Source organism: Bidens hawaiensis, unplaced genomic scaffold (genome assembly GCF_021521415.1).
Source record: "Bidens hawaiensis isolate Kalapana, Puna unplaced genomic scaffold, B.hawaiensis_p1.1 tig00001032_1, whole genome shotgun sequence".
Lineage (NCBI taxonomy): Eukaryota > Viridiplantae > Streptophyta > Magnoliopsida > Asterales > Asteraceae > Bidens > Bidens hawaiensis.
Genome location: NW_027491060.1, coordinates 3,513,999 through 3,525,947, shown reverse-complemented (window position 1 = coordinate 3,525,947; position 11,949 = coordinate 3,513,999). Strand labels below are relative to the sequence as shown.

Sequence of the window (11,949 nt, the reverse complement as noted above, 5' to 3'; positions counted from 1 at the left end):
ACATAAGTTCTTGGAACAAAACCAAGAGAATGAATCCATGCTTAGTTAACTGCATGTTTGTGGTCCAAATCTTGAAAGTTGAAACCTTCTTAACAGAAAGACAAAAAAATGTTTGAAAAAAAGGATTTTATCCATTAAATATGTAAAGAGTAGTTTTTTTTTCTTTTTTCTATTTTTTCTGAAGGTGATGAAGATCCTTTTGTTCTTCAAAGAAAGGATTTGGTCAAAGCAAGTACTATCAAATCATAAAAATTCCCTGCTGAAGAACATACTTTTTATTTTATGAACAAAAAATAACCCTTTTAGAGAGAGAAGCAGATGAAGTTTCTTGTTTATAACTTATAAAACTCACCTCTTTGATGAGCTTCAGTTGCATCAATTTGTCCTTCACCATAGAGAAAAATTGCATGATCCAAATCAACCAATCCATAAGGCCCATCTCCAACGTTTCGCCTGAATAATAATAATAACATAAAAATTTACAAACACACAAAGTTTTGAACTTGATATAGGATTTTAATTAAAGAGTTACATGATATGGTTATTATTGATCACGGCGAACGGATTCTGATTGGTGTGACGGTACTGGTGGTCTTCACCTCTCTCAAAACCCATATGGATGTAATAAAAAATAATAATCAGATGTGTATAGAGATAAGTCTCTAGAGAGAAGGTGGTACCTAAAAGAAATTATGAGCATGAATTGAATGCTAAATATGAAAAAGAAAACTTTTAAGCTATTTTTAACATTTCCCATTTATGTGATCTGCTTTTAGGACCTGAGTTGCTAGTTGAAGTAATTAGAAACCATTCTCTCATGGAAGACTTGGGGATAGAGAGGGAGAATTAGAGAAAAGTAGAGATGTTGAATTAATGAAATGCTATACATGATAATCGAATTTGCTTATGCAATTAGTTTTTTAATGGTAGAATTAGTTAAAAACCTTTCTGCAATTGCTTTCTAATCCAATGACATGAAAGTGGTAGCTAACGTTTGAAATCTTTATGGTCTTAGGTTGAAACTGACTTAATGGTTGGTTTTTCTTGATGGTGTTCATGAGTGAGTCAGACCTATAGTGTGACATTCGTCAATTTCGGGTCTCGTTTACATTCGTTTTTGTATTCGTTTATCATGTAAACCGACCCATTTTGTAAACCAAAGCTTATGATATAATCAAAATGATGGATTTTATGTTACAATATTGTTTTACACTTGTTGGGTCTTGAAAACATTCTTTTTGGTCCTTAAAACTCCTTAAAATGACTTAAACCAAACTTTGGGGACTATTATTGCCATTTACCAAAAACTTGTTTGACCATTTCAACCATCACATGCATCTTTACCCTATTTGTATGAACCATACTCTTACCATTATAAAAGCAAGGCTCCATACACCATTTTGGTTGTTCATCTTCTCCAAAATATTTCTCAAATCCAAGTATTCATCTTCAACATTTTGTTATTTTGATTTCTTAAGGTCAACTAACTATAGTCTTTCATTTTAACTTGTTCATCTAATATTACTAACACTTGAATATGGTGGTACAACATATATATAATACACACCCCTTGTTTCCTTTATTTGTTGCTTCACCGACTCCGATTGGTTAAGTTTCGAATGTCATAAGGCAAGGCTTCATGGAAGACTTCGTGTTCTTGAAATATATTTACACGCACATAACTTATTATACATATCACTTATGACTAACTTCTAACCCTTTTTAGTTTGTTCATCTTATTTACAAGTTCCATGGTGTGGGTTTGTATAAGACTAACCTCGTTTAACCGAAACTAGTCCAAACCGGAAACCGAACTTTTGTTTACTAGTTTTGTTAAAATAGTTGTTTAAACATGTTTATTGCTAGATTTGAGTTTCAAAAATCATTTTTACAAGTTCTTTGATATTAAGCATATGGAATCCATCTATGAACTCGTTGGGAGATGGAAACCGAACTAAACCGAAACTTCTGCTTAAAAGACTTGTAGTTAACTTTTTAGTTGTAAAATTTAAGTTTTCTTCATTTATAAACCAATATACAAGTTCTATGATATTTGGGCATGTAGAAACCATCTATGAACTATTTGTGAGATGGAGACCAAACCAAACCGAACTATACCGACTTTTACTCGCTTAAGACACACAAGTATGTTTTTAGCTATCAAGACTTGTATATTTTTTTAAAAATAGTTTACAAACTGATTTTAATTATTTTCTTAAGTACTTGGAATTGTTGGATCCAACTTGATCTCATCACATAGTTTGGACCGACAAAACCGAACACTCGCTTAACGTGCGTTGTTAGTTCTAAACAATAGATCTACATACTTGGTTAAGTGTTAGTATATTTTAATGAGTTATCTCATAACAATTAATATGTTGGAAAGTTGACTTTGGGTTTTACCATTTGTCAAGACCCGAACCGACAACCCGAACACTCGTTAAAGACCCGTTTTAGTATCTTTGTCCCAAAGGAACATGCATTTTAGCATTTTTCCCACCTTATTACTTAACATTGGTTAAGTAAATATTAAGGTTAGATACTTTAACCCGGTTTCGAGCAAACTTACGTTTTTAAAGGATTGTTATTATAAATTCTTAAATAGTTACATTTTAAACCATGAACTTTAATTGTTTATTTTTTGCAACAATTATTTTATTTAAAGATCTTCAAGACAACCATTCTAAATCCAAGATTTTATTGTCATTTAGGCCTTGCTCTTTAAACTTCATCCATCCGGTTATTCATCTTTTACCGATCAAGTTTTATACTTGAAAGTGAGTAACTTCATACCCCATTTTCTATCTTTTGTTTTGGGGTGACATTTCATACTTATTCAAATCAAATGCTTTATACTTGAGTCTTAAACCACAAACATTGTTGTATACTTTACTTGAATAATTGCTCGATTTGGTGTTCTATGCTTATATGCCTATGTGTTTATCGCTTTCGGTTTGTGGAATCTATAAATCCTAGACTACTTGGCATCCCCTTGTAGCAATGTGTCGTTAACGTAATGCAATTAACGATATTCTATTAAATCCTAGACTACTTGGCAATCCCTTGTAGCTAGGTGGCGCTAACGTAATTCTATTAGCGATTGTCAATTTATCCAAGTTTATAGCTATTATTTATGGTTTTGTATACTAGTTTTGTGGCTTTTCATACTATATATCTATTGTTCAAACTTATGAGTTGCTTACCAACCTTTGTGTTGACAACTTTATTTTATGAAATGTTACAACCTTTGTGTTGACAACTTTATTTTATGAAATGTTACAGGTTTGCATCTAGGTTGATTATGGAGTTCGGTGAAGAAAATGACACAAATACCATTAGGATATTAGTAAAAATGAACAATATTCGATTTACTATATTTTGCTATATTTTGTTGTATTTGACTTATGAATATTTGGTTATGTGACATTTTCGATGTTGTGAAATGAAATGAGTTTGTTAAATATTGTCGTTTTAAATAGTGTCATGCGCTTATGGGCAATCGTTACACCTCGGCATGTTCCGCCGCCTTTGGTCGGGGTGTGACATATAGTGTCAAAATCAGACATCCCGTCTAAGGAAGGCTTACTCGAATAATATGGTAGTTTCGAATATTGTTAAAAAAAGTTGAAAAGTAAATGTAGTATATTCATGGAGAAGTTATGGGAAGCAGAGGTACAGCTATAGCGTGTGCTCCTGAGTATCCTAAAGCTCTACTAGCCCAGTAGTGTCGCCACGTTTTTACTCTGAACTACCCTATAACTCTATCTTTGATATCGTCACTTCTTTCAAGTACCCTAAACCATTTTCCGTTTTATTTAGAAAACTGAATGACGAATTTAAAAACACAAACAATCTTCCATTAGAACTTGGTGAGATTTTTTGCGATCACGCACCACGTGTATTTTTTTAGATGTCACGTCTTCTTCCTGGGCATGTTTTACAAAATCATAGAGAAATGGGAGGCTGCTATCAGTAAAGAATAGATCATCGTAATATAGTTAGGCTGAATGTATAATTCTTTCGAATTATCTATTTTGTTTGTGTGTGTAGAATTTTGATCGATGTAATGTGTGCTAGGGTGATATTGATTGTTTTAACACAATATCGGATTTTAAATTAATAAAAATGATTTTTACTAAGACTAAAACATACACAAATATGCAAGTTCTTAGATAAAAAGTTTCAAGGTTTTGACGATATTGATGTTAGTGACGATATCCTTGAAATAGAGTCGGAATTGCTAACTAGCATGAATGTGCTAACAATGAATATGATGCCTGAAGATGAAGACCTACTTTATAATACCCTTCATTTCTAATTAACAAAAATTTGAATATATATATGTGTGTGGAAATGGTCAATAGAAAACTCCTTCATTTGATAGAAAACTTAAAAACTCCCAAAGAATTATTTAAAATAAAAAAAATATGTGTTTTCAAACTTTTGTTTTTTACAGTCTTCTTATATTTTATTACTCTTCACCGGAAAAAAAATCAAAAAAAAATTAAAAAAATCGATGTAGTGCACATATGTAATACTGTGCAATATTGTTGTATTACACATGTGCGATAAATTGTATTTTATATGTTCAGTAGTGTTTAATTGCATATATTAAATAGTTTTTAGCGTATATGTGCAAAAAAACAAACAAAACAAAAAAGAAAGTCGATGTAGTGCATATATGCATTAGTGTTATATTACACAACCATTTCATGTTTCTACGGTTGCTTCTTCCCACCGTGGCTGGAGATCGGCCGGGAAACGATCAAGAGACGGAAGCTCATCATATTAACTTGTTTCGGAGTTTGTTTTCGTGCCTCAATCTGTCGTCTTCCTCTGCTATGCAGTTGAGGCATTATCAATCATCATCCATCAATCAAAATTGAATAGACAAAACGATATGATCCCATCAGAACTTTTACAAGCTGAAGTCGCAAATTAGAATTCGTTAAGAGTGGTATTCTGATTTGAGAATACTCAGGATTAGTTAGTCCAAAATAGGGTTTTTGTGTGTGACTGGAATTGGTGAGTGTGAGATAAATTACCGGATAAACAAGTTTGGGAGGAGGAGCGGAAGTGGTTGTTGGTAGGGACCGGTCTCTGTTGGTGGCTGAGAAGGGTCTGGTTAGGGTTTGTAACTTGGAGATTAAAGGGCTGTGTATAAAAGATTTTAAAATAATAAGCTAATATATAAAAAAAACAAAATACCCATAACTTAATGTTAATAATCTAACAGGGTTGGTGATTTGGACGTAATTTGCAAGAAGTGGGAAACCTCGATGGTTTAGTTGCATAGAAAAAGATTTTTGGACTAAAGTTGCATAAATGACCAAACCACGGAGATGATTTTGGCACTTTAATAAATGAAATATATTGTACAAACAAAAAAAAGTTCATGGGAAAAAACGGACATCAAAAGAACAAACCAACCCTAGAAAAAAAATATTTTGGCTATTCTCTACTTGTTTAACTATTATATTTCTGTTTTTTGATTTTCAATCAATATTTTACTTTTAATTTCTTGAAATTTTTAAAATGGCTTTGACCCATAAATAGCTATGATTAATGAGATAGAGATTAAAACATTAGGAAGAAAATTTGACTATTTTATAACTCAATTGTCAAAATGGTTTTGATCCATTATCCATTGATAGATTAGAGAAATGAGAAGAAAGATTAGAAGAATGAATGTATGTAGAATTGCCACAATATCCTCATTGTTTTCTTTTTATTAGTATATTTAGATTAGATTATGCAATAATATTTTTATAGAATTGGTTTTACATAAAACTGATAACATAAATATATCGAATATGTTTGACATTATACTCATTGGTCTCAAGTCTAACAAAAGTACTTTATTTTAGCTCGTTAATTTCTGAAACTCTAAAATCCAAATATGAGATAATTTGAAGTAATATTAAATAAAAATAACCCCAAAGTGTAGAAAATACTTATAATATATATATAGGATCGAGATCATATATGTAAGCCCATTATTATTACAAAAGATATGATAAGAAGAATCTTTGGTTTTAATGATGTAGATGCACTATGGTAAGCCGGGTGGTGTTGTTTCTTATTTAGACTTCGTTTTTAAAACATTTTTAGGAATGGGATATGAAGAACGAGTACTTTTAATATACTGTAACAACTCTTTCTCATTTTGTGTTGCCAAATGTTTTCGAAAACTATTTAGGCCTTTTCGCCTTGTATTGCATGATAGTTGGCCGTTAAAAATACTCTTCTAGTCGATCCACATCCAATTGAAAGTAAGAGTCAAGCTACCGGTGACATTTCGTAATCTACTTATTTATCAAATAGAACTGTCTTTAAAAATTTCTAGAGTATACCGCATATATAGTTTTCTCGAGAATCAAACCACTCATTCACTTACGGGTCCAGAATAGTGGAACCATTTCCATTGCTAACTTTCTTACGAAGAAAGAAAAGACAATAATAAATAAAACTGCCAGAAAGAGCCTAAATTAGCACCCAAAAAGCGTCTGCCACATTTACTTCCATACTATCAAATCTAGTTATGGGACTTTTGTTTATTTGCACAACTCTTAACACCAGGGATGCAACGAGAATATATCAAAACATCTTAAAATTACTTTAGAAGAAACAAAACTAGAACCGCTTATGAATTCTTCTTTTGTCCTAATTTTCTCGAGGGCGGGTCGCCCAAAGAGAGCTAAGACAGCGAACACGATGGAAGTGCTCAGCAACTGCTATCAAAGCCCTGGCTGCTTGATGGGTTGTCAAGAGCTTATCGAGGACATGATGAATGGTTTGGTGTCGCAGATCATCAGCCTGCAAGTAAGTGCTTTTGTTAGTAATTTATAATCATATACAGAGACTATGTTAGAAATGTCGAGCCGATTATAATCTAGATTGTCAATTGGCTATACAAACATGCATATATAATTAGGACATGCTAGCAATTAAATGTAACTATTAATTAGAACATCCCCCCCCCCCTCCGGCCGTAGCGGAGGGCGTAAAACATGAAAAAAAAAGAGTCCAATTTGAGCTTGCAATAGTCAACATTCGACGATTCTCTAACATATATGATTATAAAGTAGTGTTTTGTAAAAAAGAAAGGGTACCTGTAGGACGAAATCTTCAAAGGCGGCAAGCTTAGTCATGCCGTCAGCCATCTGAGCCATGTAGTTATTCACGTTTGCAGGGGAGCCTGGAGCATCGAAAGAGATGGTGCTGAATAGAGATTGCTTTTGTGCATCGAAACCTTGCGAGAGTGCTTCTTCAGCCAAATGTGTTGCTTGCTGCACTTCACATATTACCATATATTGCTCTCTTGATGGCTCAATTTGACTAGCAAATATCTGCAAATACAAGGATGTGAGCATGTAACTTATGAAAAGTAGATAAACAGAAACTTAATTAGGTCAAGTTTTTTTTAGCCCAAAAAGTTTTGGCTCGATTAGCAAAACCGAAAAAACCGAATTCAAAACCAAACCGAACTGCACCACGCGCACCCCTTATTTTAGTTGACGATTATGCATGTATACCTCACTTTACGTCTCATATTAGAATCTTGTATTTTGGGGTTGTTTGGGTATATTTATTTATATATGTATGTGTGTATGATATATATATCTTGAATGCCGTATGTGTAAGCATGAAGAAAAGTTTAAACCTTGATGAGCTCAGATGGACGAAACCCTCCAATCCACATGAAGAATCGCTCAACTGGTGTCTTCCAAGTACCGTTGATGATGTGCAAAACATCAGATTTGACAACAATGCTTTTCATATACATTAATTCATCGATACAAGTTATACAATTGTCGACATATATGCGGAGCTCATTTTCTGGCAAGCGTTCTTGAACTGCTGCTTGAAGCTCAGACATTTGCCTATGGTAGTCCTCTAACCACCTTGCATACCCCAAGTCAAAAGCTGTTGCATCTATAAGTTATTTACATGAATAAGAACCATTCAATGGTAAACGATTAGGAAGCCTTCTTCGAAGATCAAATATGAGAATCAATTAATCATATCAAGCATTTTAGTTAATCTTGTTGTCGTACCGGAGATTATGTTATTTGTGCCTAGAGACACCCCTTGATCAGCTCCAAGAACATCTCCACCACCACCACCTAGAATAACCCCCTAAAGAAGAAAGGAAAAGAAATTTACAATATCAACACAAAAATTGTATGTTACATCCACATCTCATACCAACTGTCTGTTCATAAAAAGCTTATGGATTTGTTTTTGTTTCTATAGTAGAAACTTCGACAAGTAATCCCTATCAACTATCATGAAGTTTCTACCCACATTTTTAAGTCTGAGTTCGCACTAAATTATACCGATGAGATGTCTTCAGGAAACTTATAAAATAGAAAAATAACAGTCAAAACATAGCAACGACTTGTCGTTGCTGTTTCTCTATCTATACCAACGACACTTTATCGTCACTAAATCACCATTGAATCAGATAACTTTTCTTCTAGTTTTCTTCTATTAATATCCACGTTCATTCATTCAATACATCCCAAACACGTATGAAATATTTGAGAATTAACTTTTTTTATGTCCAAGTCAAAACAGAAGAGTAAGATGTGGTATTTGCCAAAATTGTCTCAATAATTTTTAAAAATTCACCTACAAGATTTAAATTTATTTAGCATAAACCTGTCAGTTTCTAATAAATATATAAGGAACTAATCACCTGAGCATTAGATCTTTGCAACCCTTGTTCCAGCTGGGTAAGCTTAACTTTGCTTAATTCTAGCTGCTGAATATAAGCCTACAATGCACACAAAATCATGAAAATATAACTCATCCCCAGGCACAAAAAATGATGAAACTTTAGACAAATTATTCTCTTTTTCTTACTTTTTTTCTCAGCCTATTTTTCCTTGCTGCTTCTCTATTCTGAACAAGTCTCCTCAATGCCTGTTTAATAAGATCAAACAATATGTAGACAGTTTATTTCTTAATTTTCCTTAAGTTTTTTTTTTTCAGGACATTGCAAGTATTAATAATAAAAATAGGAACCTTAGGATCAGGTGTTTTGGGAAGACCCTGATCAGATTCGGTCAGTGGTCTTTTCTTGTTTCCCTCAATCTGCACCAACTATTCAAGAAAAACAAATCTTGATTAAGAACTGAATCAATTAAGTATATGATTATGCAAAAATGATAACAAGATTGAGTAAAAACTAAAACCGGGCTCCACATATCCTAATTATATTATATACAACTATACAAGTAGTTAATTAATTAATTAATCACATTATTAATTAATTATGTAGTTTTAAATAATTAATAACAAAAAATAAAATAAACAATTATAAGTACTTTTATAGCATTAGAAGATTGAGGGACAGGTGGAGGAACATCATTTTGGGGGTCAGATGGTCTTCTTGAACCACTGTTTGATGAGGAAGCTAATCCAGTAGTGATCTAGCAAACACACAAATACAAATTAAATTTTAAATTTTAATACATCAAAAATTAATTACTGCAAGAAAAAGGAATAATATAAACTAATGTTGGCTTAAATGATTGTTACCTTTAATTGACACTTTGGATTTAGAAAATCATACCTTATTAGTAAATGTTGAAGGATCTACGGCATACATCGGCTGCGATGGGAATATGTTTAGAGTTGGAGGTACTCTCGTCCCTGATGACACCGAACCTTGCGGCGTGAATATGTTTAGAGGTGGAGGTCTCATCCCTGATGACACTGAACCATCTACACACCATAAGATTTTTGAATGAATAACTAGTACACAAATAAATATGGTTTTGGAATAAATTAGTTAATTAACCTTGATAAATGAAGAATTAATCATCTATTCTAGCTTTGATGATGAATTATAGTTCATTTTATAAAGAAAAATATTAAAGTTTCTAGGATGGTTTGGTTAAACTGTGTGCTTGATTATGTTGTTTAGCAGGGTATTGACGGTAACCGTGAATTTTTCGTCAACAAGTTCTCGTGATATAAAGAAACTTTCTCGATAAACAAGCATTAATTGTTTCTTACCTGTTTGCTTGATTCTGTTATTTAGCAGGGTATTGACGGTAACCGTGAATTTTTCGTTAACAAGTTCTCGTGATATAAAGAAATTTTCTCGGTAAACAAGCATTAATTGTTTCTTACCTGTTTTCGTCAAAAATTAAATTCGACCGACAATAAAACTTAAAAAGTGTGATAAATTATTTTTTTTCTTTTTTTTCAAATTGAATTTAAAAATAAGTTCAAATTTTCATTTATTAATAAGTAGTGTTTAAATCGAAATAGAAGGCAAATAGGCAACATAGTGTGCCGCTTGCCTCTTTTTGATAGCAAAACTAAGTTGTTTAAAAATAATATTCATACATCTTATGGTCATAGATAATGAATTAGAGTTCATTTTATAAAGAAAAGATTTAAACTTTCTAGGATGGTTTGGTTAAGCTGTGTGCTTGATTTTGTTGTTTAGCAGGGTATTGACGGTAACCATGAATTTTTCGTCAACTAGTTCTCCTGATATAAAGAAATTTTCTCTGTAAACAAGCTTTAATTGTTTCTTACATGTATGCTTGATTATGTTGTTTAGCAGGGTATTGACGATAACCGTGAATTTTCCGTTAACAAGTTTTCGTGATATAAAGAAATTTTCTCGGTAAACAAGCATTAATTGTTTCTTACCTGTTTTCGTCAAAAATTAAATTCGACCGACAATAAAACTTAAAAAGTGTGATAAATTATTTCTTTTCTTTTCTTTTCAAATTGAATTTAAAAATAAGTTCAAATTTTCATTTATTAAAAAGTAGTGTTTAAATCGAAATAGAAGGCAAATAGGCAACATAGTGTGCCGCTTGCCTCTTTTTGATAGCAAAACTAAGTTGTTTAAAATAATATTCATACATCTTATGATCATAAAATTACTATTCATGACCCATAACTATTTGATCAAAGCAAATTGTATCATATTCATATACATCAAAAAATATAAGTTCTTGGAACAAAAAGAACCAAGAGAATGAATCCATGCTTAGTAAACTGTATGTTTGTGGTCCAAATCTTGAAAGTAGAAACCTTCTTAACATAAAGACAAAAAATGTTTGAAAAAAGGATTTTATCCATTAAATAAGTAAAGAGTAGTTTTTTTTTCTTTTTTTTTTTTGATGGTGATGAAGATCCTTTTGTTCTTCAAATAGAGGATTTGGTCAAAGCAAGTACTATCAAATCATATTCCCTGCTGAAGAACATACTTCTTATTTTATGAACAAAAAATAACCCTTTTAGAGAGAGAAGCAGATGAAGTTTCTTGTTTAAAAAAAAAAACTCACCTCTTTGATGAGCTTCAGTTGCAGCAATTTGTCCTTCACCATAGAGAAAAATTGCATGATCCAAATCAACCAATCCATAAGGCCCATCTCCAACGTTTCGCCTGAATAATAATAATAACATAAAAATTTACAAACACACAAAGTTTTGAACTTGATATAGGATTTTAATTAAAGAGTTACATGGTATGGTTATTATTGATCACGGCGAACGGATTCTGATTGGTGTGACGGTACTGGTGGTCTTCACCTCTCTCAAAACCCATATGGATGTAATAAAAAATAATAATCAGATGTGTATAGAGATAAGTCTCTAGAGAGAAGGTGGTACTAAAAAGAAATTATGAGCATGAATTGAATGCTAAATAAGAAAAAAAAACTTTTAAGCTATTTTTAACATTTCCCATTTATGTCTAACTGTTTCTCCTGATCTGCTTTTAGGACCTGAGTTGCTATTTGAAGTAATTAGAAACCATTCTCTCATGGAAGACTTGGAGATAGAGAGGGAGAATAAGAGTAAAGTAGAGATGTTGAATTAATGAAATGCTATACATGATAATCGAATTTGCTTATTCACTTAGTTTTTTACTGGTAGAATTAGTTAAAAACTTTCTGCAATTGCTTTCTAATCCAA

General features: G+C 32.1%; 1 protein-coding gene across 1 annotated transcript; it reads right to left on the bottom strand.

Moving 5' to 3' along the window:
• Positions 1–6,602: 6,602 nt before the first annotated feature.
• LOC143556148 (bZIP transcription factor TGA10-like) lies at positions 6,603–9,212 on the bottom strand. The gene is made up of 8 exons (XM_077045559.1): positions 9,201–9,212; positions 9,031–9,099; positions 8,869–8,928; positions 8,702–8,779; positions 8,058–8,139; positions 7,664–7,935; positions 7,113–7,349; positions 6,603–6,816 (listed from the first exon to the last, which is right to left on the bottom strand). Exons 1-8 carry the CDS (start codon positions 9,210–9,212, stop codon positions 6,664–6,666), a joined length of 963 nt encoding a protein of 320 aa, XP_076901674.1. The 3' UTR covers positions 6,603–6,663.
• Positions 9,213–11,949: the final 2,737 nt, after the last annotated feature.